Source organism: Podarcis liolepis (genome assembly GCF_965112155.1).
Source record: "Podarcis liolepis genome assembly, chromosome: 7".
Classification (NCBI taxonomy): domain Eukaryota; kingdom Metazoa; phylum Chordata; class Lepidosauria; order Squamata; family Lacertidae; genus Podarcis; species Podarcis liolepis.
In genome coordinates this window covers 57,363,298-57,387,403 of record NC_139561.1, presented here as the reverse complement: position 1 = coordinate 57,387,403, position 24,106 = coordinate 57,363,298, and the positions used below count along the sequence as shown (strand labels likewise).

General features: G+C 46.9%; 1 protein-coding gene across 3 annotated transcripts; it reads left to right on the top strand.

Moving 5' to 3' along the window:
* Positions 1-26: 26 nt before the first annotated feature.
* DRC7 (dynein regulatory complex subunit 7) lies at positions 27-22,927 on the top strand. 3 transcript variants are annotated; one of them, XM_083511459.1, is made up of 18 exons: positions 27-64; positions 2,675-2,853; positions 4,224-4,398; positions 7,029-7,154; positions 8,138-8,332; positions 11,032-11,190; positions 11,806-12,024; positions 12,895-13,023; positions 13,757-13,829; positions 15,065-15,193; positions 15,631-15,759; positions 17,376-17,602; positions 17,997-18,212; positions 19,829-19,939; positions 20,425-20,535; positions 21,369-21,563; positions 21,886-22,025; positions 22,322-22,927. In XM_083511459.1, exons 2-18 carry the CDS (start codon positions 2,714-2,716, stop codon positions 22,413-22,415), a joined length of 2,568 nt encoding a protein of 855 aa, XP_083367585.1. In that variant the 5' UTR covers positions 27-64; positions 2,675-2,713; the 3' UTR covers positions 22,416-22,927. The 3 variants fall into 3 exon arrangements, with proteins under 3 accessions (XP_083367585.1, XP_083367583.1, XP_083367584.1); XM_083511457.1 differs by having other exon boundaries at positions 59-178; XM_083511458.1 differs by lacking the exon at positions 27-64 and adding an exon at positions 67-139.
* Positions 22,928-24,106: the final 1,179 nt, after the last annotated feature.

The window sequence follows — 24,106 nt, the reverse complement described above, 5'->3', positions numbered from 1 at the left end:
TCAGCTTCCAAGGAGGTGGTTGCCATGGAGACAGAAATCAACAGAACCAGAAGAACCTGGCGAGGTGAGTAAGTGGGAAGGGCGACCGGTCTGTGCGGCTGCTGCGTGTGCAGCTTCAGAAAGGGAAGAGAAAGAAAGTGTGCGCACAAAAGCTCATCTACACAAACAGGACGTTTTGGTAGATATTCTATCCCTGGCTTAGCTCCCCAAAGAGGCCGGGGTGTGTGTGTGTGGAGGGGGGGGGGAATGTTAGCTTGAATTCTGTGCGTAATGCGCACTCTAAACCTCCTCTCCTGGGCTCCCCTTCAACTGCTTTTCCAGTGTCATTTACATTTGGCAGCCAGGACAAAGCACTAAAGCAGTGGAGCAGATCGTTTAATGGCTGCTCAGTGGATAGAACAGATAACTGACTTAAAATGAAACCACTTCCGATCTTAACCACCTGGCCAGCAGTATTTCGTTGGGCCAAGATTGTGCCATTGTTTCTAACTCAGCTCCCCAGAGCCCCTGGGTTTACCCTGGAAAGGTAAATCATCTGAAATAAAAATGAGGTGAAATAAAGTTAAATGGGGCAGGTTTCAAAATGCTGAGTGTTCAGTTGGGATCTATGTTTGTATGATGGAGAGGAGGTTGAAGCAGGACGCAGTCATGAAATCAGAAACCATTATGTGACATTACGGATGAACTGCCTTTGTGTGTGAGAGAGACACACACAGAGAGAGAGCGCACACTACATTACCAATTCTTGGTCAGATGATGGTTGTCTGTGCACAAAGCATTTTCCTTTGCCTGTTACATACTTTGTATATTTTCTGGCAGTATTTAAACTTTTTTTGTTTGTTTAAATTCACGCTAATTTCTATTAAATTGTCAAACTTTTATATAATCAATGTTCATCAAGAAATATCTTGCTGTTGGTTAACTTCTATTTTGTCAAGACCATGTTAATCAAGTAAATAAATTCTGCAGCCATTAAAAAAACACACATTGCCAGTTCTTTGGCTTAGTTCTGAGCAATACTAGATGTCCTCCACCTACCCACGCAAAGTATTTCAGGGGGCAATCCAGATGGCCTTCTGTCTTGGTAGGGCTTGGTTGAAGGAACAAACACTGACATGTCCTTGCATTTATCTGTGTGCATAATTCTCATTCTTTCCCCTAAAACAAGTGGAAGTAAAGGGGATGTACAAGGTCCTATTGTCATTTGGTTATCTGTGCCGAGCACAAAAACAAAATCAGAGAGCAGTTTCCCTTGTCAGCCCTTCTTTCTTTTCTGATCATTACCCATTTTGTTTACATTCTTGGAATTGCCTCTCTAATAAGAATATTATTTTTTTTTTGGGAGAATGGTGACAGGGGCAGGGGGATCAGCATTCCCATAGTTCCAGGGCTGAAAAAGTGTCTTTTCAACTCAGTTTCTAATTTAGGGCTGAGGAATTTCCATTTCACAATCTGTCCAGGGATGTTTGGGGAAGGATATGGGGAACATCCCCCTTCTCCCCGATTGTAGGCCATGCATGATGGAGCCTCTCTGATCCTGGCCAGCTCATCACTGCAGTTCATCATGGTTTGAAACAATTGAATGGACCAAGGTAAAGCAGAAACTCCATTGACCTCTGCTGACAATCTTCTCATGTTGCACTGTAAGGATGTATGAAAGCAACCACAGCAGATGTTCATAACAAATGCACTCTCTCTGTGTCTGTGCATGCTCACACAGTTCACAGTGCAATCATATGAAGTTTATTCAGAAGCAAGTCCCATTAATTTCAACTGGGTTCATTCCTAGGTAAGCAGGTATAGGATTCCAGCAGATGTCACCAACCTTTTGGAGCACATTTGTGGACCAGAGAAACTGTTGTGGACCTCACACACACAAGCACACCCTGTAATCTCTTCTATTGGCTACATCAGAATGCTTCTTTCCAGCCCAGTTTGAGCAGGAGTGTGTGCCAGAGGACCCAAAGAAGGCCTCTGTGGGAGTATGTGTGCCACAGCTCACTGGTGGAGGAACAGGGGTGCGGGGGGAGTGCCCTGCCCCTGGCGGCATGATCTCGGTGGGGTGCCACATCCCCAAGATGCGCACCACGCCCCTGTGGGCAGCATGCCATGTACCCAGGACGCACGCCACGCCCCTGCAGGCAGAATGCCACACCCCGGGACTCGCACCAGTCATGCCCCTGCCTGCTCTCCACCCCACCCCCGCCGGAGCTCGAAGCTCCACCACTGCCACAGCTGCCACGTTCAGAACATGCTGAGCTAGATGAACCCATGACATAGCCCTGGGTAAAGAGAGCATCCATCAGGCCATGCCAGCCTGAAGCTCTGATGTCCTTCAGTGGGTCTTACACAGGACAAGTTTAATGGGCTGCACTCATTGGATGGAATCCAAATGAAGTTGGACTTGTCCAGACAAGTCAGCAAGACTTGTCTAAGGCTAAGTTAAGCCCTGTGGATTTCACTGCAGTGTTAACCCCATTGATCCTCAATTCAATAGGATTGACTTCTGACTAGACATGGTTAGGCTTGGACTCTAAAGCAGCACTAAGAACCTCTCGATCCAGCATGTTGGCCTGCAGACATTTTGTATTAAGTGGCAGATAAATAGAAATAATATCGGTAATAATGCAAGAGGTAAATTATTTTTAAACACTTCCCTTCATTACTGCCCTAGGTCTTCTAAACGCCGACGTGTGCAGCCTCTAGGAGCAGGATGGAGAGCAGTGAGGGGAGCTACGTCTCATCAGGAGAGGAGGAGGAGGAAGAGCTCTCCTCTTTCCAGCTCAGCGATGAACTTCAAGATCTAGAGAAGCAGCTGTCCCACATCCAAGTCCATATTCCTGAAGTTGTATTGTAAGGCGGGTCTTAAAGTCCATCTCTGTGTGAACATGGAAACACCAGCTTCATCCACACCTTCCTGGCTTAGTCTTTGCTACAGAAACCCCAGCCCAAAGCAAAAGATTTTGCATTCTTCTAAAACAGATGGGGAGCCTGTGGTCCTCCAAATGTTGATGGACTCCAACTTCCATCATACCCAGGCATTTGGCTGGGGCTGATGGGAGTTGTAGTCCAGCAACATCTGGAGGGCACCAGGTTGGGTAGGACTGGAATATGTAGACAGTAACTGAGCTAGATGGTTCAATGGTCTGGCACAGTGTAATTCAGCTTCCTATGTTCTTAAAGCAGGAGAGGGGAACCTCTCACTATCTGGCCCTTAGGACTCACTCCAGGCCACACACCCTCTCCACCCACACCTCTCACCAGCCTTATTTCCCATCCTCCTTGTGTGATTTTGCCTGGCTGGGATGTGTCCTTGTGGGTGAATGACTAAGGGACTTGGGAACAGTTGAGGGAACTGGCTGTGTTTAGCCTGGAGGAGAGGAGACTAAGAGGTGATATGACAGCCACCTTCAATTATCTGAAGGGCTGCCACATGGAAGATGGAGTAAGCTTGTCTACTCCTGCTCTAGAGGCAGGGGCCTGAGCTGTGGATTCAAGAGGCAAGAAAGGAGATTCCAACAAAACGTTAGGAAGAATTTTCTGAGGGTAAGAGTTCAACAGCAGAATGGACTCTCTTGGAGGTTTGATGGCCATCTGTATGGGATTCTTTAGCTATGGTTCCTGCACATCGGGGTTGGACTAGATGACCCTTGGCGTTCCTTCCAACTCTGCAGTTCTATGATTCTATGAACTCCTATGATGCCTCTTGCTTGCCTGATGAAAGGATAGAGAGGGGTGTGCCAGTGTGTGTGAAACTTGAGTACTGTAGAAAGGAAAAATGTTCACTCTTGCTTCTGACCCCACCTGCCCACCCCACCCCCACCCCCACCCCCAAAGTTGCCCAGGAGGGAACATGGCCCATGAGCTGAAAAATGTTCCCTGCCTTTGTCCTAAAAGAAGGAGCTTGCTTGTACAGTGGTACCTCTGGTTACAAACTTAATTCGTTCTGGAGGCCTGTTCTTAACCTGAAACCATTCTTAACCTCAAGTACCACTTTAGCTAATGGGGCCTCCTGCTGCCACCACGCCACCGGCGCACAATTTCTGTTCTCATTGTGAGGTAAAGTTCTTAACCCGAGATACTACTTCTGGGTTAGCGGAGTCTGGTGTTTGTAACCCAAGGTGTTTGTAACCCGAGGTACCACTGTATTGAATGCTGCAAGGATGGTGCTAACCCATTGCTCTACAAATGGCCCATTTATCCACTTGTTCTTCTGCATACAGTGAATTTGACTGGAGTTCCGTTGACACCAGCAACCTACCCGAGTCCTACAAGACAAACTCTCCCAAGGAGCAAATGTTGCTGCAGGTGGCTGACAATTTTCACCAACAGTATGCGCATCTCTGCCCAGACCGCGAGCCTCTCTTCCTCCACCCTATAAACGAATGCCGTGTGGAAGTAAGTGGAAGGGCTGGGATTGGTCCAAGAGCTTTACTCAGATTACAATTACAATTACATGGACAGAGTTTTGCATGAGGTAAGGCTCACCATGCCTTAGCTAACAAGCTCTTTTCAGAACCAGGCTCAGACGCTTACCTTCACTTACCACATACTTCACTGGGTGGCCTTCCAGATCTGGGACAAGGTTACTTTGCATTGTTTCTGCGTACATCCTCCCTGTGTAGAAAATAAAACTCTGTTTAGACATTTTGAGTTCTCACAAGGAGTCCTGGGAAATGCAGTGTAGTGAGTTTCCCAAGCACCTGCCTTCACCAGTTACAGTTCTCCAGGAAGAAGGACTCATAAGCCAGTTTAATACTGTAATGGAGATATGCACATATTTGTGCTATACCTAGTGCTGGTGCCAGGCAAATTTGCACCCTCGGCAAGGCTAACTACTTGCACCCAGGCTCAAAGATTGCTCACTTCAATTTTCAGAAACGTATGTCTTGTATAAAAAATGAAAAGGACATAACTTGAAGCTGCTAAATTTATTTTAAATTGCAAGAATAATTAAAACAACAATCTTTGATTGTCTTTCTCAAATACAAAAGAAAATGTAGCATGCAAATCATTTTGAATAATCCTGTAGACTGTGGTGTTAAAATTTAAGGCTCTTAAAAGTCTCAGTTTCAGGCACGTCAAAATCTCACTTTACATGCCTTTTCCTATGCAAATTTAGTCACCAATTCCTTCAGGTCGAGTGCTGATACTTGGGCATGTTCATTTGATATACAGGTGACTCCCCACTTATGTGGGGGCTACATTCTGAGCCCCCCACACACATAAGTGAAATTGTATAAAGTGGGGAGCACCTTCTATACACCCTTTAAACGCCCTCTCTGCCACTCTCTTCAATCCATACCAAAAATACTGTGTCCAAAAATATCCACAACTAGAATTGAAAGCCTGGAGCTGGCAAAATGCTGGAGGACATACAGGTAAGCTGCTACTACTGCTGTGCTACCCCCCACACCAGCTGTTAGGCAGGGAGGCTGGGCAGCATAAACAAAGCCCTGCTGCATCTCCAGTCTCTTTGGGGCTTCCTCTGCCCACAGTGACATCCTCTTCAGGCTCCGGGGAGGGTCTCCTTGCAAGCCACAAGGACTCTCCAGGTCTCTCCTACCATTTCCAAGTTTGAATTGAAGTACTGTATTTTTTGCTCTATAAGACTCACTTTTTCCCTCCTAAAAAGTAAGGGGAAATGTATGTGCGTCTTATGGAGTGAATGCAGGCTGCACAGCTATCCCAGAAGCCAGAACAGCAAGAGGGATTGTTGCTTTCACTGCACAGCGATCCCTCTTGCTGTTCTGGCTTCTGAGATTCAGAATATTTTTTTCTTGTTTTCCTCCTCCAAAAACTAGGTGCGTCTTATGGTCTGGTGCATCTTATAGAGCAAAAAATATGGTATTTCATTGTTTTCCGGCACTGCGCATATATGCAGTGACGTGCGAGTCGATTGCACGTAAGTGGGGGAACATCAGTAGCTGCTAAGTCAATTAGTCCCTTTTGCCGCCTTGTTGAGCGTATGTAAGTGTTTCATAAATTTCAGCTTTGAGAAATTGTGTTCACCACTCACCACTGACACTGGAAATGTGAGAAGGATCCTTACAGAAACAGAAAATAAAGGCACATTATCCAGGAGTTTTTGTACTTGTAGCAGCATAGACTTTGGAAGTCTTTGAGCTACTGCTATAAGTTCACACCATCAATATGTTTTGTTTCCACTGTGCATCAGTGATTTTTCCAATTTCTTGCAGGCCTTTAGTACATCTTCAGTAGATGTTTTGTTGATAGTGTATATATCATACAGGAAGCCAAACAGGGAATTGTGTAGTAGCAGTTGGAATCTCCCTTCAACAGATTGTATAGCCATGATCTAAGATAGCATAGTAGAAACCTACTTCGGATTTCTACTTTGAATTTCAGCTGTAGCTCACTAGAATAATGAGTACATTTTCTAAATTAAATTAAGATGTGATAGTAAGATTTAAAATTAAATGAATTTTCACTTTTTATGTGGGTGTGTGGGTGTGTGGGTATGTGTGTGTGAGAGAGAATAAAGTTCTGTGCAATACATAGTGCAACAGTTGCACTAGCAGAAACTGGTTGTGCATAATCTGCATATCATTTGCACAAACGGAGCAAATCCCAAACAGCAGTTGGTGAGTATATGTTTGCTTTGCCAGATGGTCATTCGGAAATTATTGATCCAAATGGGGAATTCCTCAAATTAGTTCCCCCCCCCTTTTTTGGCTTTTAAATGATTGATTTATGTATTTATTATTTAAAGGGCTTAATTGTTTTGCAGAGTGTGTTGTTTGTCATACCAACCACAAATGAAGAGAATATATTTTACTGAAATCAACATGCTTAGGACTAGAATATAGAAACTTTTTTTTAAGTGAAAGCTGTGATTTTCACATATGCAGAAGCAGCCACGCAGCTGTGCTTCCAGGGCCATAAGTAGCCCTCTGCGGGGAGTGGGGTTGGAATGTATTGCTCTCTGCTGAAGCCCAGACTCCTTCCTTGTGATCAACTTTTCTCCTTCCCTGATACATCCACAAACCGGTGCTATTTTCTTGCAGAAATTTGTGAGCACCACTGTGCGCCCAACTCTGCTTCCTTACTCAGAGTTGTACAACTGGGATGGCTGTGCCCGCTTTGTGGCAGACTATCTCACCATGGAGCCGCTTCCATCTCCTATCGCGCCGGTAAGAAACAGGGCCTTTTGGCATTATTTTCTTCGCTCAGATTCTTTTAGGCCATGTTAGCCAACAACACTAGGGTGTGCGGGTTATGCTGGGGAATTTCTCAAGGGCAGAGCAATGCAAAGAACAATTCTGGATGCTGGTTTTGACTTGGGATCAAGTGAGACAGAATGCTAAGCATGTCATTAACAACCCTACCTGCTTCTTCTGGAAAATTAATAGCAGGTATGGTGTGGGTGGGTGATTTTCACCAAGGCTGCAAAAAGAAGGAATGTTTAATCCTTTCCTCCAATGCAACAACCCATTGCCAGCTTATATTAGCCCCAGGTAGCAGGAGGAATGGAGGAATCTGTCAGTTTCTCTCTGTTTCTCATTTCTTCCAGTCTTAAATTCAGTTCTCCACATTTCTCCAGCAATTTGCATTTTTGAAAATATTCTCATGAAAATTCACCAGCATTTTAGCGTGAATTTATCCCAATGAACACATTTCATATGCAGTTTTGCCTCACATGCTCACTTTTGCAAAGCAACATCTCCTGATAGAATGGGTTTCTGTATGTTATTTTCATGAATCAATGCATTGTTATACGTACTTCCCCCCTCGTATATTGCATTTTTGGGGAGTCACTGTAGGATTGGCAAGCTGCATTCAAAAATTTGAAGAAGAGAGTTTCAAATGATATCTATGTTTCGGTTCTCACTTTGTTTCAGAAAGTGTGAATTTGACAAATTCAGCTTTGAATGTGAACCAAAAGATACTCTCCCCATTCCTGTTCAGTATAAGGCAGCTTCCAACAACAACAACAACTTGTTGCTTGTAACCTGCCCATCTGACTGGGATGCCCCAGCTACTCTGGGCAGCTTCCAACAGAATATAAAAGAACACATAATGCATCCTGTGTCCCTAACCCTTTCCATGACTATTTGGGCTGCAGGAATAATGCAGGGGGCTATTCCATTGAAAACATGGTCTTTTGTCTACACAGCCCAGTTACCTGTACTCCCCGACCACGATCCTGCGCTACCAGCGGGGGAACTGCTTTGACTTCAGCATCCTGCTGTGCTCTCTGCTAATTGGCGCAGGTTATGATGCCTACTGCGTCAATGGCTATGCCACCCGGGAAATATGCATGATGGATGAGTCCAGGGAGGTGTGCCCACTCTTGAAAAAACCAGAAGAGGTGAGAGCTGTGGGTGTTTTCAGAGCCAAGCAGTGTGTGAGGGGCTTTAATTAGGATCAGGGGGTGGGATTTGAAGGGCCAAATATCAGTTGACTCCTTGGCTGTGGCTCAAAAAAGCTTTGCTAACTGTTCTGCCGATACTCTCCCAGCAGATGGCAACAGGAGCCGCTAGGAGGCAGCAGAGGCATAATTTTAATGGGCATCAGAAAGATTTTCTCTCTGTGTCTCCTGTATATGTTGATTACTTCTCTATATTTCTTTTTCAAATTTATAAATTTTATTTAATCATCCATATACATCCCTGTATTTCAACTGCATATTCTTAGGCATATCTAAGATATCATACCACATTTATATGCTTATATAGAAACATGTAATTTGCACGTGGTCTTTAATATATACCATGCATAAATACCACATGCTACTTACACATTTCATCGGTACGTTTGCTATACTATGAAATGCCTAAGATCCTATTTGAAAAGGTATAAAAACTGAATATTGTGTATTATATAATAATATGTAAAGACTACATGTGTGCATGTTATGTATTAACTGTGGCATAATTAAGAAAGATCAATAAATAAACAAATGAATGGTGTATAAATGTTCATGTAAGAGCACACAAAATCACACTCATAATAACATTAAGTCAACCCCAATCCCAAAAAGTTTAGACTATGTTTTTTATATTGGTGTCTTGCCAAATGCAAGGGGGTTCTTTTAATGAGATTCAGAAGCAATACAAACAAAAGTGAGTGAGAAGATTAAAGATTTTATTCTAAACAGCAAGCAATACAGTGGTGCCTCGCAAGATGAAAAGAATCCGTTCTGTGATTCTCTTCGTCTAGCGGTTTTTTCGTCTTGCGAAGCAAGCCCATTGACGGATTAGCGGATTAGCGCTATTAGCGGCTTTTAGCGGCTTATCTGCTGATTGGATCAGCTGATAAGCGGCTTAGCGGCTTAGAAAAAGGGGGGGAAAGGGGAAAAAACCCGCAGGAACTCGCAAGACATTGTCGTCTTGCGAAGCAAGCCCATAGGAAATTCGTTTTGCGAAGCACCTCCAAAACGGAAAACTCTTTTGTCTAGCGAGTTTTCCGTCTTGTGAGGCATTCGTCTTGCGGGGCACCACTGTATATACATTACCAAGCAATCACTTCAATCTGCCACTGGGAAGCCCTCAAGAAGTGGCGAGGTGACCCACAGGTAACCTCAGGTTGCACGAACCTGCAATCGATCAGTCCATGCATGAGCTTCTCAGAACTATGCCCCAAAACCATCCGATTTATTGATAGCTAACTTGTTAGCTTACATGCATTGCCCGACTAGCTAGCGCAGATTATTAATTGGCTACCCTCCTCTTCCGATACCACACATTCCTCCAAACAATGTCTAACAGAATGTACCCTGCATTATCACTGGCCTAAGAAGGTCAGAATGTACCCTCCATTATCATTTCCTTCCAACAAATTAAAGGCTGTTCTCAGCCATCAAAGAACAGAACCAAGAGATAGAGAGGGGAAGTAAACAGAGGCAGGAAGAAATGACCATGTCAGATCACTAAGTTCCTCGAAATACAAATATCTTCCGGAAAAGATTGCCCCTACAATCTTTGTTGACTGGAGCAATTCTGGGAGCTTCTGTGGGCAAGGACCCTTCTCCTTGTGGAGTGGAAGGGGTTTCATTTCTCCAGGGGTGGGTTGGCCACCCCTTCCCCCAACGTTTTAGTCCCATAGGTTCCTACATCAGCTGATGAGAAGCAATTTTCATCTTGGGAGTCTAAGCATCTGCTTGCTTGCTTGCTTGCTTCTTCTGCTTCCCTTTTAAACATACCTCTGCCTTTCCTCCAAAGAACTCATGGCAGCATACATGGTCCTTCCTTCCATTGTCCTCCCAGCAGCCCTGCAAGGTAGGTGAGGCTGAACAATTCTGGCAGGGTTGCCCAGGTGAGCAAAGATTTAAACCCAGGTCTCTCCAGACTAAGTCAGACATTTCCTTTCCAGTATACCACATTGGCTTATACAGCAAGATCTTTGCTCATAGTATGGCAAGTCCCATTCCTATCCACCCCCACCTCTGGCTCATTCATGAATTGTAATAAGCCCACACTCTTCACACTGCCAGAGGCTCCCAAATAAACACACACAACCTTGCCCAACTGCATACAGGCACCCTCCGCTTAATGGCAGTTCATTTAATCTGAGGGTAGGCAGAATGTGATTGTAATATTCTGGCAGATGAAAGGCAGTGTAAATGAATGAATGAATGAATGAATGAATGAATGAATGAATGAATGATGTAGCAGCTCAGTGGAGGCTGCTGTGATTGACACGGGTAGGAGGGAAGGCAGGGAGTCCAACAGTAGGTAGTGCCAGAGCCAATGATAGACAGAGACAACCAGTTCTGGTCTTGTCCCCATCCTCCTCCCTGCTGAGTTCTGTAAGGGCAACACAGACTGAGGAGCATGGCTGTCAATGTTTCCCCCTTTTTAAGGGAAATTCCCTTATTCCAAATAGGATTCCTCACAAGAAAAGGGAAAAGTTGACAGCTCTGCTGAGGAGGAGGAAGTGCTTTCATCTGAACTCAATGTAGTAAGAAGGCAAGGAGTGTGGGGCTGGCCAGGAGGAGGGTCAGCACCCCACTTAACTGAAAGGACTTGCCTCTACTGGAACAGCTTCCTTTTTGATTTATGACTACAGGTCGCAGTAGAGGCTACAAAACAGAAGCCCAAGAAGTACGCCATCAAGCCCCCCCGGGATTTAAGCAGCAAATTTGAGCTGCGCCAGGAAGCCAAGCAGGAGGCAATTGTGCAGGCTGCTCTGGAGAAGAAGCGGAAGGAAGAAGAGGAAAAGAGACTGGTGAGCAAGGCTTGCAGAATTCTGTCTTGCTGCAGGCACACAGCCTGGATGCGGAGAAGGACATCCACCCCCTGGGAAGAATCCTGGGTGCTGAAACATTGTTCCCCCCAAACGTTTTCATTTTTGCAAAAATCACTCCACACACACACACACACACGTTTGTGCATTCATTAGGATTGCCCTTCACTTGATCTTACTCAAAATTGCCTTCAGTGACATAATCCTCATTTAGCGACAGCATGCTTTGTCTGAGCATCTGACCTCAGCCCAGCCAACTAACCATGGTTAGTTTTCTGACAACAAACCATGATGTGAAGCCATGGGGTTTTTTGCCAACTTACAAACCATGGCAAAGTTTACCCAACAGCCCAACAGCCTTGTTCAGCTGTGAGGATTTCTTTGGCCACCTCAAACATTCATCAGACTGCCGTGGCACAAAGCAAGAACAGCTAGAAAACAAACCAGGTTTTGGAGAAACAAACAATGGCTTGTTTTTTCATCTCTTGAACAAACCATGATTAAAGTAAACCATGGCTCAGTGATGTGTACAAAGGGGAAGTACAATTGCTTTTAGTTGTATTATAGTCATTGCTCTTCTTTGTTTCTGTGTGGCAGGAAGCTGAGAAGCCCCCGCCAGACAATCTGTATGGTCTCCGGGTCCATGCCTGGGTTCTGGTTCTTTCAGGCAAGCGTGAAGTGCCAGAGAGTTTCTTTATCGACCCTTTTACAGGGAAAAGCTACAGTACCACAGACGATTACTTCCTTGGTATTGAGAGTGTCTGGAACCACCGGAATTACTGGGTCAATATGCAGGACTGTTGGAATGCCTGTAGGGTAAGCCAACGGAATGACTGGCTGGGTCTGAGTGTGGAACAATTAATTGCCTTCTGGCTAGAGGGGAAATGTTTCCCTTCACCAGATCTAGCCTGAATGATACCCTCTAGTTGTTGTTAGACTACAACTCCCATCAGGCTCAGCCCACACAAGTGATGGCCAAGGATGATGGGAGTTGTAGTCCAATAGCACCTGGATTTGTAGTGGTTGGCTATGTAAGCTTGGTACCACTGACAAATGGAAGCTATCAAGCAGTCTAGGAGTGTTGAGAAGTGGGATGGGGAATCCTGCAGGCCCTCCAGATGTTGTTGGACTCCAACAACCACAGCCAGCAGACCAATGGTTGGAGATGATGGGATGTGTAGCTCCTGAAGCCCTCCTTGGATCCATCACAAGGCACATAGTCCTGCCTTCGGCACACTCTTCACATTCTAAATCATGGATGGCCAAAACATGGGTTGTGAACACCGCCAAATGCAATTCAACCATGACACACAGGTGGCTGCCCCCTCTTTCCACCCTGGCAAAACAGAAGGGGTGTTCACACATTACATTCAATGACTGTACAATCCATTGAGCTGCACCCCCCTGCAGTGATTCGTTCAACAAATGTTCAGTCTGCGTAACTGCGAGCATGATAGCGGAGCTGCCCAAATCAGAACGCGTCCATGCATAGAGACAGCTTATTATACCTGTCTTTGGTGCAATGTGTGAAGGAGCCTCCAGGGAAGGAAAGGGAAAGAGGTGGAAAAGAGCAAATGGAGGACAGGGTGGGGGCACAGTGGCAGCGTCTCTGAATGATCTGGACTCAGAGCATCCCTTGCAAAGTTCCTGAGATCTGATTCCTTTGGCAACTGATTGTTTTTCCAGGATCTCCAGTTTGACCTCGGGGACCCCGTGCGGTGGGAATTCATGTTGCTCGGCACCGACAAGCCCCTCCTGTCACTGCCAGAAATGGAGGAGGAAGAGGACCTTGTGGAGGACGAGGTGGATGACATGGTGAGCCATCCCACCTTCTTCCTTGCTTGCCCCTCAGTGGCAGATGATTCTGTGCTGTGCACTAGCTCTTCCTGAGGATGAGCTCATGCCTTCCAGCAGCCTTCCTCAACCTGGTACCCTCCATATGTTTTGGACTGCAAAGACCATCAACTCCAGTTAGCAGGACTGTGCTGACTGGGGCTAATGGGAGCTGTAGTCTGTTGACATGATGTCAGCTATTTACATAGGATCAGAAGTCACTTGAGCAGCAAAAGATCCTAAGAATGCCCTCAACCCCCCAATCCTTTCTCCTACCTCAGAGCAGGCTTGGTGAGTTCGTTGTCCCCATGACATGGACTCAGATTATCACTGAACTTTCATTGTCTCAGTTTCCAAGAGCTTACACTCCTGGTAAATGGGGTGGTGGGTTGGACCTGAAGTGATGCTACATAGCTGTGGTTGATCCCAGGAAATGTTCTTGCCTTCCTTGTTGGACCAGACAGCAGGTGGGTGGCAAAGGGGAAAGAAGAGAACCTGAAAGATTGTTTGGTGTTCAGCAGCACAGGATCAAATAGAGCAATGCAAGAGATCAGGAAGAGGCTGGCTGACTCAGTGGCAAGTCAAGACAGTGATTCCTTGCCATATCAGATATAGAAAGTAGATGGGGTTTGCCCAGATGAATATGAGGGTAGGTGTTTTGGGCAGAGCAGGATTCAGCCTCCTAATGGCTTCTTCTCCTGGGTCTTCTTGATAGATGAAGGAAGAGGAAGCAAAGGGCTTTGACATGCCTGCATCTTGGGTGGAGCAGATCCAGATATCTCCAAGAGGTATTCTTCTCCCCACCATCACCGCCTTGACTGTGTTGTGAGTGGCCAAAGTGTAGATCACTGATGCAGCTCCTCGGTGCTTCAGGGATTGCGTCTGGAGAATTTAAGAGCGAGGCCATTCAAAATTGTATTGTCCTCTTCCTCCTCCCTATTCTTCCTGAGGCTGAGAGAGCTTGGGAGAAGACAAAGGTCAATGTCAATAAAGACCTTCCTTGGATGTTTTTAAACAGAGGTTGGGTGGCCACCTGTCAGGGATTTTTTAGTTGTGATTCCTTCATTGCAAGGGATTAGACAGATCTTGGGGTTCCTTCCAGCTCTATGATTCTGTAGGTCCTGCTGGCCTCAGTGAACAGTTGGGAGCTCATGGGTTGAGGAAGGAAAAGAGCAGGAGGATCAGCTGGGGATCAGGAAGCAACAAAGGATGAAAGGACTATAGAAGGTTCAGACCAGGCAGAATACAGCAGGCACTTCAGGCAGCAGATGAAGGGGCTGAGGAGCAGCAGCAAAACATTGGAGGATGAAGCTGTGTATATCCATGGCCTGACACCCCTCCCCGCTCAAAGACAGCTGCTTGCACTGTAGTCAGGCGCAGCTGCCTGTCCATTTGGCTTCTGTACATGGAATGGGAAGGCCACCATCTTTGCTTCAGGCAGCAGAATGTCTTGGGCTGGCCCTGTGAGGGGGCTGAAAGGAGCCACAGCAATGTCTAGGCTGGTCTCTGGTGAGCAAGTGAAGATGTGAAATCCAAGGAAGTTGATCAGCTGACTGTTGAGGTGTAGCACCTTGCATGGAACATTAGAATTATAGAAATGCAGAGTTGGAAGGGACCCCTAGGGGCCCTGTAATGCAGGCAGAACTAAAAGACTTCAAAACTTTAACACCAGCTCTTGGACCACCTAATGTAACACTACAGATAGTGTATTCCAGTGAGAAGTTTAAATGGGGATTTGTTTATTTATTTAGAGCATTTGTTCCTCACTTTTCAGCCCAAAAAGGCTCCCAGAGTGGTTTACAGGCCGTCAGTTAAAACTAGACAGTCCCTGCCCCTTCAGGCTTACAGTCTAAATGACATCCAAGGAGAAAGGGGGGGGGGAGAGAGAGAGAGAGAGAGACAAGCTCAGGTGCCAGTTCTTTAATGACTGGTTCTTATAATGACTGGTTTGCAGAGCATTTTGTACCATTAAAATGCATGCTCCATGGCCAGTGGTCATCTTTGTTCATCTTCTTGCTCCTAGAATTTGAGACACGTTGTCCCCAAGGCAAGAAGGTGATTCAGTACAAGAACGCCAAGCTGGAGAAATGGGCGCCGTATCTGAATAGCAACGGACTGGTCACCCGCCTCACCCTCTATGAAGATCCAGACCGTGAGCCAGCTCTCTGGGGTTCTGGACAGGGGTCTCTCCCAAGCCCACCTAGAGACGCTGCCAGCGATTGCACCTGCTGGGGGACATCTGCATGCAAAGCAGATGCTCTACCCACTGAGCCACCATCTTGGCATTGCCGAAAGTTGCCTGAGTTTATGGGGCTGATAGGAATTGCAGCCCAACACCACCTGGAGGGCATCATGCTGGGGCAAGCTGGTTTCCACAACGCAATCATTTACACCAATCTTTCATTGGGTTCTCATTTACTGTAGTCAAGGTCTGATTGCTCCCAACACCCTTCTAGCATAGTCTACAAATGAGTGGAGGGGTTCATTTATTATTGCACTTATATCCTGCCTTTCTCAAGCAGCAAAGCATCCAGGGCCACCCCATGTGTAAGCCGCCATTGCCATGGATTGTTCTCTTCTCCTCCTAAGGCACCAAAGTGCTGGAAGTGAAGGAATGGTACAAGAACCGGGAAGACGTGTTGGATACAAGAGAGCTGAATAAGAAAACGGAAGTGACGAAGGAGTTCTTCATGCCTGGGCATGTGCAAGGCCTCAAAGGTGTGTGTTTTTGTATTGTAATTTTATGTTGTGAACTGCCCTGGGTATAGGGCGCCATACAAATTTGAATGATAACAATAACAACGGTAGCCAAGCCTTTTCTCAATGTCCTGGTTCAGGCACTGAAGTCTGGGGCTGTTTCTCCAGCAGCGTCTCATTCCTGAGTCTCAGCTTCCTTGGTCCTCTGCCAGGCCCTGATCCAGGCAGGCACTTTCACAACCTTCTCCGTCCTCTGAGTAGACTCACACACGGCTGGCAAGGCTCTTCACCAGCAGATCCAAAGCGCCTTCCTAGGGTCGCAGCTTCTCTGCTTGTGTGGCCCTGCAAGTGACTGGCAGGAGCATTACAATTCATGGAGGAGAGGGCTATCAATTGCTACTGGCAACAACTGCTATGCTCTGCTCCACAGCTGGAGGCAGCAATGCTGCTGAATACCAGTTGCTGAGAATCACAGGAGGGGAGAGGGCTCTTGTATTAGAATACTGCTTATGGGCTTTCCATTGGGGCATCTGGTTGGCCACGGTGAGAACAGGATGCAGGACTCAGTTGGCCTGATCCAGTGGGATCTGTTGATGTTCTTACTGGCAACAGAGCTATGCTTCCAGAGCGGTTGTGCTGCTGTGCCAGTGGAGGGGCCCTTTTGCCCCATCCAAACCTCTCTCAACAGGCTTGCTGTTAAGGTATGTATGCTTCAGCCCACCAATTGCAATAATCATGAATGTGTTTGCCGGTTAAAATATGCCCCAGAGGCTCTGATCTGGTTACCCATCAGTAGCCCTGGGGAGTTACTGAGATGGGGCATTTGCAGTGGAACTATAATAATTATAATAATTGTTTATTTATACCCCGCCCATCTGGCTGGGTTTCCCCAGCCACTCTGGGTGGCTTCCAACAAGAGATTAAAATACAATAGTCCTTCAGATATTAAAAGCTTCCCTAAACAGGGCTGCCTTCAGATGTCTTAAAAGTCTGGTAGTTTTTTTCTTTGACATCTGGTGGGAGTGTGTTCCACAGGGCGGGCGCCACTACCAAGAAGACCCTCCATCCCCAGATGTGTTTTGCTGGTGTCTTCTCTCTGCTATCCTTTAGGCTGTAGGAGAAAATCATCCCATCCTTTAATCAGATCATCTGTTGCTTCTCAATTGGGCTCTTAATTGCAGGTTTTATTATGCATAGAACTGTAGAGTTGGTAGGGAACCCAAGGACCATCTTGTCCAACCACCAACAATGCAGGAATCACAGCTCAAGAACCCCTGACAGATGGCCATCCAACCTCCGTTTAGAATTCTCCAATGAAAGAAGAGTCCACCACCTTCCAAGGTTCCACTGTGGAATGGCTTATATTGTCAGAAAATTCTTACTAATATTTAATCAGGATCTCCTTTCTTTTAACTTAAGTTCATTGGTTTGGGACCTCTCCTCTAGAACTGGAGCAGGAGGAGACAAGCTTGCTCCATCTTCCATCCGACAGGCCTATGAATGTGGCCATCATATCACCTCTCACCTTGCTATCTTGTATTTTGCAGTATATAAATGTAACACATCAAATAAATAAAAATAACACACCTTCTTTACCTGGCAATTCACCCTATTGGGCTTCTGTTTTGGGTTCCTAGCACATGACTACTTGACGATGGACCCCGAGACCGATCGCACCATGGAGTTTTATAGCGAGACGCGGGTGGATGGCCTTCAGAAACGGGTTGAAACTCCCAATGAAATGGAGGAGTATTTTGAAGGACGGTCGGATTTCCTGTATTACCGGCACGCTGAGTTTGGCAAAAGAATAAAGAAACCAGGCAACGCTGCGGCCATCACTGAAAGCAATGCCCGACCTATACTGGTAAGTGGAGCACGGGGGCTCCGAGTACAGCTGGGGTAGCACAGTGCCCCTGAGAAACAGAGCTGCAGATCAGGAAGCCCTTGATTGGCTCTGGTGCTACCTACTGTTGGCCTCCTTCCTTCTTCCCTAACAGTCCCAGTGGGCACCAGCCACCACTACACACAGGTTAGCCCTCCCATCTCTTTGCCATTGCTCCCAGCATCCACTGACTCACTCTAATGCTAGAGCCAGCTCAGTGTGGCATAACATCACCAACTGCTGCTGTGCCAAAAACTTGAATTTCCTCCTCTCCCTCGCTCTCTCTCCCTCCACCCACCCACTTCCTCCTGTTAACTTGGTGGCTAGGAGTTTGATTCCGGCTGACACCCTTTTTCTCTCCACACGCTCTTCCCAGAAAATCACTGAGAGGTTCCACAGGAACCCACAAAAACCAGCTGACGAAGATGTGGCAGAGCGCATCTTTTCGATAGTGGAGGAGAAGATCTTCTTGACCTACCATTGCAAGGAGAACTACATCACCCCCTCGAAGAGGGACTTCAACAAGCGGGCAGACGTGGACAGCATGGGGAATAAGATCATCATGACCCCTGAGATGTGCATCAGTTACCAGGTAAAAAATAGATGGGGAGATCTGCATGTTGCAGAGAGCAACTGGAGTCGCAGCTGAGATGGGGCAGAGAACTTAATGGATTGTGGCTGGCAAGGAAGCCACTGGCAACGAACCTCAAGGCCTGGTCTTGTTTTTGTCATAGAATTAACTTCAGTGTGTGCATTTGGGGACATGCATTTTAACAGATTTCTTTTTTAAAAAATATGGCAGCTAATTAGCTGGGTAAGAGCCACGTGGACTACTACTCACCATACCTAACAGCAGGGCTGGCTTGGGTCCTCACATACTTCTTCCTCCCCTTCCCTTAATGCACTGTGATTCCCTCCCTCTTTCCTCATACGAGGCAATCCATGGTTTGGCGTTGCATTCAAATAAGGGAAACAATGGTTTGTGATCATTATTATGATTACTTTGATTTCTTACCCCTTGTTCACCAGAAGACCCTAGGGCAGGTTTCAACCATTTAAAATGCAATATTAACAACAGTTCAAAACAAGTGGCAGTCACAGGAATAGAGTGAGTCCTGAAAATAGGTCGCCCTTAACATCAGGATTGGAAATCATGGTTGGGTCGTGGTTTGCAACTGATAGTTTGTCAGCTTGGGACGTGTGTGTAGCAATCTCAGGTTTCTCTCAAAACAGGAAGCAGAGGAAGAGAGAAGAAATCAGTGTGTGAGGGGAGGTGTGAGCTTGAGGCTCCTGGCAAGTTTATGCTCTTAGTGCCCAGCTGTGGTTTGGTGGTGTATCTCAGCTGAACTCGTGTGCTGTAGCAGATTGCCTGTTGAATGGCTGCCGGCTGGGCTATGAAATCCCAGGTGGGTTATGAAGCCCTACAAGTGAGCTTGGGCCAGCCAACCATTTCTCAGCCCATCCTGCCTTACAGGGTTGTTGTGGGGAGAAAATGAAGGTGACCCTCCGTCCCCCACAGCTACTGCAGCTTCTTGAAGGAAGGGCACTGTGGAAAACTAAGTAGTAATAGGAGTATATTTTAATGCTGCCACTGGCTGACCATTTTTTGTATGGTTATCGATGACTAACTTTTAGGTTAACTTAAAGCTCATTAGCATCCTGTTCTTACAGTGGCGAACCAAACACCCCAAAGGGAAGTCTGCAAAAAGCTCCTGAGTGCAACAGCACCCTCTTTACTTGTGAGTCTCATAACTGGTATTCTGAGGCATACTGCCTCCGACAGTGGAGGGACAACATAGACATCATGACCAGTCACCAGGAAATTGTCTGATCCTCTTTCAAAACCAGTGAAGCTGCCTTTTGAGGATCCTGGACATATGTGCAAGTTGATGTGCAATGCCAGAATCATGTGCCTTCAAGAGTGACCCTACACTGTTTTGAGGCAGGTGGTGGGGGTTTACAATCAAGTGGTCTATACATTTTATGAAAGAAATAACTCTGAAATTAGCTGTGATTCCCGCATTGTGGGGGCAGGGGGCCAGACGTTGCATTGGGTCTCTTCCAGCACTGTGGTTCTGTGATTCTGTGTGCCATCTACACCTCTGAGAGTGACCCTCCCTTAAACCCAAGATGTCTTATGTGTTTCGGAAGGGCTGGCCATTCCTTCCCCTCCTCTTCCCCCTTCCTCACAGGGTCCTTTGCCTTTAGGCAGGGTCCACAGAGAAGGAAAAGAAGCTGTTCCACCTGTATGAAATGATGATGCACCTGATAGAGGACGAGAAGAAATCCCGGCACCTGGTGTGGGAGTCAGAGATGGAGGTAATGGGAAAGGAGTGGAAGGCGGGTCATAGCTTAATAATGGCCAAAGGCTTTGTCTACAAGCAAAATAGCTTGCAGAGCAGATTTGGGAAAGACCCCTTCCTGAGGCCCTGCAAAGCTGCTGCTAGTTTGAGGAGGCAGAGTTGAGTTTTTAATGCATTGCATTCATTGCTCTACTCACCACTGGCATATGGTCCTCAAAAGATTGCCTAGAAGGAAATGTGGCCCTCAAGATGAAAAAGACTCTCCCTGCCTCTATTCCAAAATATAATATGTGCCATTAACTATCACATTTGCTAAACACAAAGCCACCTACTCTCCTTTTTCAGATGTGGTGGATCTTTTGGTTTTGTGTGAGTTTTTTAAAAAGTTTTCTGAGTCTTTCTAAGCTCCAGCAATCTCTCATGCACAGAGTGTGCTATGCACACTGGCCGAAGGGGTGTGTTGGCAACAAGGTTATTGCTAACATTTCTATCCCATCAAAGGTCCTGGATATTCTGAGGATTCGAGAGGAAGAAGAAGCAGCCAGCAAGCTGACCGTATCTATTTATGATACCGAGAGGAATGAGAAGAGCAAGGAACAGCGAGAGGCAATGGTAGGTGATGAGGGTCATCTTTAAACTCAGGAACATTCATTCATTCTTTACATTTTTATCCCACCTTCCCTACAAGGAGCTCAAGGTGGTGTACAAAATTCTCCCCATTTTATTCTCACAACAACCCTGTGAGGTAGGTTAGGCTGAGAGACAGTGACTAGCTCAAGGTCACCCAATGAGCTTCATGGCCAAGAGACGATTTGAACTCTGGTCTCCCAGGTCCTGGTCTGGCATTCTTAACCACTGCATTCCCTCTTCCTAGGGAACCCTTCCTCTGCTAGTGGTGGGTGGGGCCAGAGGCCAAAGTGGGTGGAGCAATGGATGCCGCCGTGCTAGGCTCATTCCGGCCATGCAAAAGTAAAAGGTTTCTGCACACACAAACCCCTCCATCCAGGCAAGCAATTCTGACAGTTCCAGCTGGCCAAAGCACTCGAGGTGGTTGTGGAGCAGGGCTGGGTGGGGGGGAGTGTGGCTTGGGGAGCATCCAAGGGCCAGAAAGAGAGCTCTGAATGCTTGAATTCTGCCCCCAGGCCCCTGACATGGAACATGCAAAAGGCCCCACTGAACCAGGTCCTGTTCTCAGGGTAGCTGTGAGAATCAAACTCATAAGAAAATAAAAGAGCTTCCTGGGTCAGGCCAGTGGGCCATCTACTCCAGCATCCAGTGGGAAACCAGCAAGCAGGATTCAAGCACAGAAGCCCTCTCTCTCCCTGTCCTGCAGTTTCCAGCAACTGGTGTTCAGAAGCATTGCTGCCTCCAACTGTGGAGACAGAGCCCAGCCGTGGCAGCAAGCGCAGTGCCCACAGGCTTTCTCTTTTTATCCCCTCCTCCAGGAGCGCCAGCTGCAAGAGGAGCGCCAGCGGCAAGTGGAGCAGGATCTGGACTACCTGGCGCCTTTCCTGATCCAGATTGGTGGCATCGAGAAGATGACCAAGTGGCTGGCTTTGCGCCTGAAGGAGGACTGCCTCACCGATTTCAAGCACCGTCTCGTTGACAAGGCCAACCTCATCCAAGCGCGTTTTGAGAAGGTGCCTCCTCTTTCCTCCACCCTTTGGCTTTCTTGGGGGGAGGGCCAAAGCATGATGAGCTTTTACTGCCTCTTTGGGGCAGAGAAATTCAACTCAGCTCACTTTTAAAGGCGAAGGTACGTAATCCACAATTTCCAAAACAACCGAACCAGCACAGCTGGTTATGGACCACACCTCAGCTTTTGTTCCAAATGGAATGACAGCCAGCTCCTTCTCCTCCAGACCTAAGCTGCCCAGTGCCTGACCCTTGCTAAGCCCTGGTCCAATGCCCCTCCTTCCCCTCTCTCCACAATCCTTTCTCTGCCTCTTTCTCCCTGCACAGGAAACCCAGGAGCTCCAGAAGAAGCAGCAATGGTACCAGCAGAACCAGCTCAACATGACCCTAGAGGATGAGGATGCCTACCTGACTTACTGCTCAGATGCCATGTTCCGCATACGCATCCTGGAGCTCCGTCTCAGCAGGTACAGGAAGCAAATTTTTATAGATGAGTTGTATGAACCTGCCCAATGGTTAAGGTCTACCTCAGAGTCCCTGCAGGTGTGCCTGCCTGCTAGCTCTATGCTGTTGGCAGGCACAAGGGTCGGGGGCTTTTCTGTGGTGGCTCCCAGGCCTGTAGAACTCCCTCCCTGAAGATGAGTGCATGGCTCTGATGCTGCAGGCTTTAAATCAGGCACAGCATCCCAAAGAGCATAAATGTCTGCAAAGTAGAGGATATGCCTCTATTTTCCTCATCTTTTTCTTCTTCTTCCCTTCTCAGGCACAAAGAGAGAGCTCCGCTAAAATACATAGCGCTGGAAGAGAAACTATGCAAAGACCCTCGCCTGTCTGAGCATCTCAGATTTTATATGTGACTTTGCTCCAAATTTGCACAACCGTAGCTGGGAATGACCCCTTGATACCTCTTGACGGCTTCCTTGATCTGCCAGTGCAAAGTATAATGACCAAAGAAGACTTTTGTTCTATATTGTTTACCATTGGCCTTCCTTTTCTTCTTCCTCCTCCTACTCTTCCTCCTCTCACTCTATCCCTTTCTCCCTCTCTCCCCCCTCTCTCCCTCCCTCCCTCCCTCCCTCCCTCCCCAGAAAACACTGGGAGCTTCCAGCCATGCAAACACCCAGTGAATTGTGTTTTTTTTTCTTTGGGTGTAACTACAGCTAGCAATTCTCAGTTTGGTCAGGTGAGCACAGCTGCCCCTCCACACCAATCACCGCTGACCACAGCTTACAGGCCCATGTCTGTCACAAAAGCCCACTAGCGGCAGTCTGGCTCTTCTTACATCTGTATTCATGTGAAGTGTCTTTAGGCTCCCTTCATGCCTGTTTCATTTGCCAAATGCGCTCCCAGTAAATGTCTTCCTCTGGCATCTTTTGTTCCGCATCATATAATTGTAGAGTTGGAAGGGGGTGCTGGGGGCCATCTAGTCCAGCCTCCTGCAATCTAAAAGACCATACGGTACTATTGTTTAAAGGTTTCACAACTCTTCGCTGAACCCCTAGCTGAGGGCTCAGGGTGCTGGTCTCAGCTCCACTTTGCAACCCTCAGGACCCACCTACGTATTGCAGTCCAGAAGACCTCATAGTGGTGAGCAGAAACTTCAGAGCAACAGGAATTTCCTCTCTGCCCTCCACATGCCTCCAACGCACACAGAAGAGATAAGTGAGAAAGTGGTCAGGGCCAATGACAAGAAGGCAATGCATTGGCATATTCGCGTTGTGTCTAGGACAGTTGTAGGAATCTTGAGCAGCCTTGGGACCAGGGCAAGGAGGAGAAGAGTGGAGAGGGGTGGGGAAATTTCTTTGTCCCCCTGCCAGTAAAAATAACCTCTCAGAAGCTCCTATTTGCATTTCAAGAGAAGCCTCAGTTACCACCACTGGAGAGGCTTCCCTCCAAATGCAAATAGCAGCCTGTGAGAGGCAATTTTTACTGGCAGGGGGGCAGGGATTTAAATTTTCCCACCTCACTCTCCACAGCTGCTCTATAACTGACAACAGTCATGCATAGTAATTGCATTCAAGCAATTAACATCACAGCAACATCGACCCTGAGTCTGCCTCTCGGCTGCAAATTATCATGCCCTTCTACTTGTCTGTATCATTGAACCAAATTTAAAGGTCCTTGGGTTGATGGCATTATGGGGGCCTTCTACTTGTCCATATCATCGAACCAAATTTAAAGGTCCTTGGGTTGATGGCATTATGGGGGCATTGCGGTAGATGAAGAGTACAGGCAGGTTGCTTAAACCAGACAGAATAAAATCAGTCAGACCTGAGCAGCCAGACAGTGCAAAGGATGTGTGGCTCTGTGGCTTGATCAAGCTAGCTTCTAGGGCTGCATGTGTCATTCCTCTCCTCTTGTTTGAACAGCCAGGGCTGCACCAGGTTCACAGACCTTGAAAGAGCGCACTCAGCTGTGCAAGAGGGCTTCCTCCACTTTCCCTGTCTCACCCCCCCTCCTTTCCTGCCAAGAAGGTTGATGGGTGAAGCATCTGTGCACACAATCTCAGCTACTCCAAATAAACTTGGATAGGTGGGGGTCATGGGAT

What these genes read in the sequence shown, in the direction of transcription:
- DRC7 (XM_083511459.1), top strand. Translation starts at nt 2,714, where the DNA reads ATGGAGAGCAGTGAGGGGAGCTACGTCTCATCAGGAGAGGAGGAGGAG. An exon ending in GATCCAGATATCTCCAAGAG is followed by an intron (nt 13,830 to 15,064) that starts GTATTCTTCTCC and finishes TCTTGCTCCTAG; the next exon opens with AATTTGAGACACGTTGTCCC. An exon ending in GCAATGCCCGACCTATACTG is followed by an intron (nt 17,603 to 17,996) that starts GTAAGTGGAGCA and finishes CGCTCTTCCCAG; the next exon opens with AAAATCACTGAGAGGTTCCA.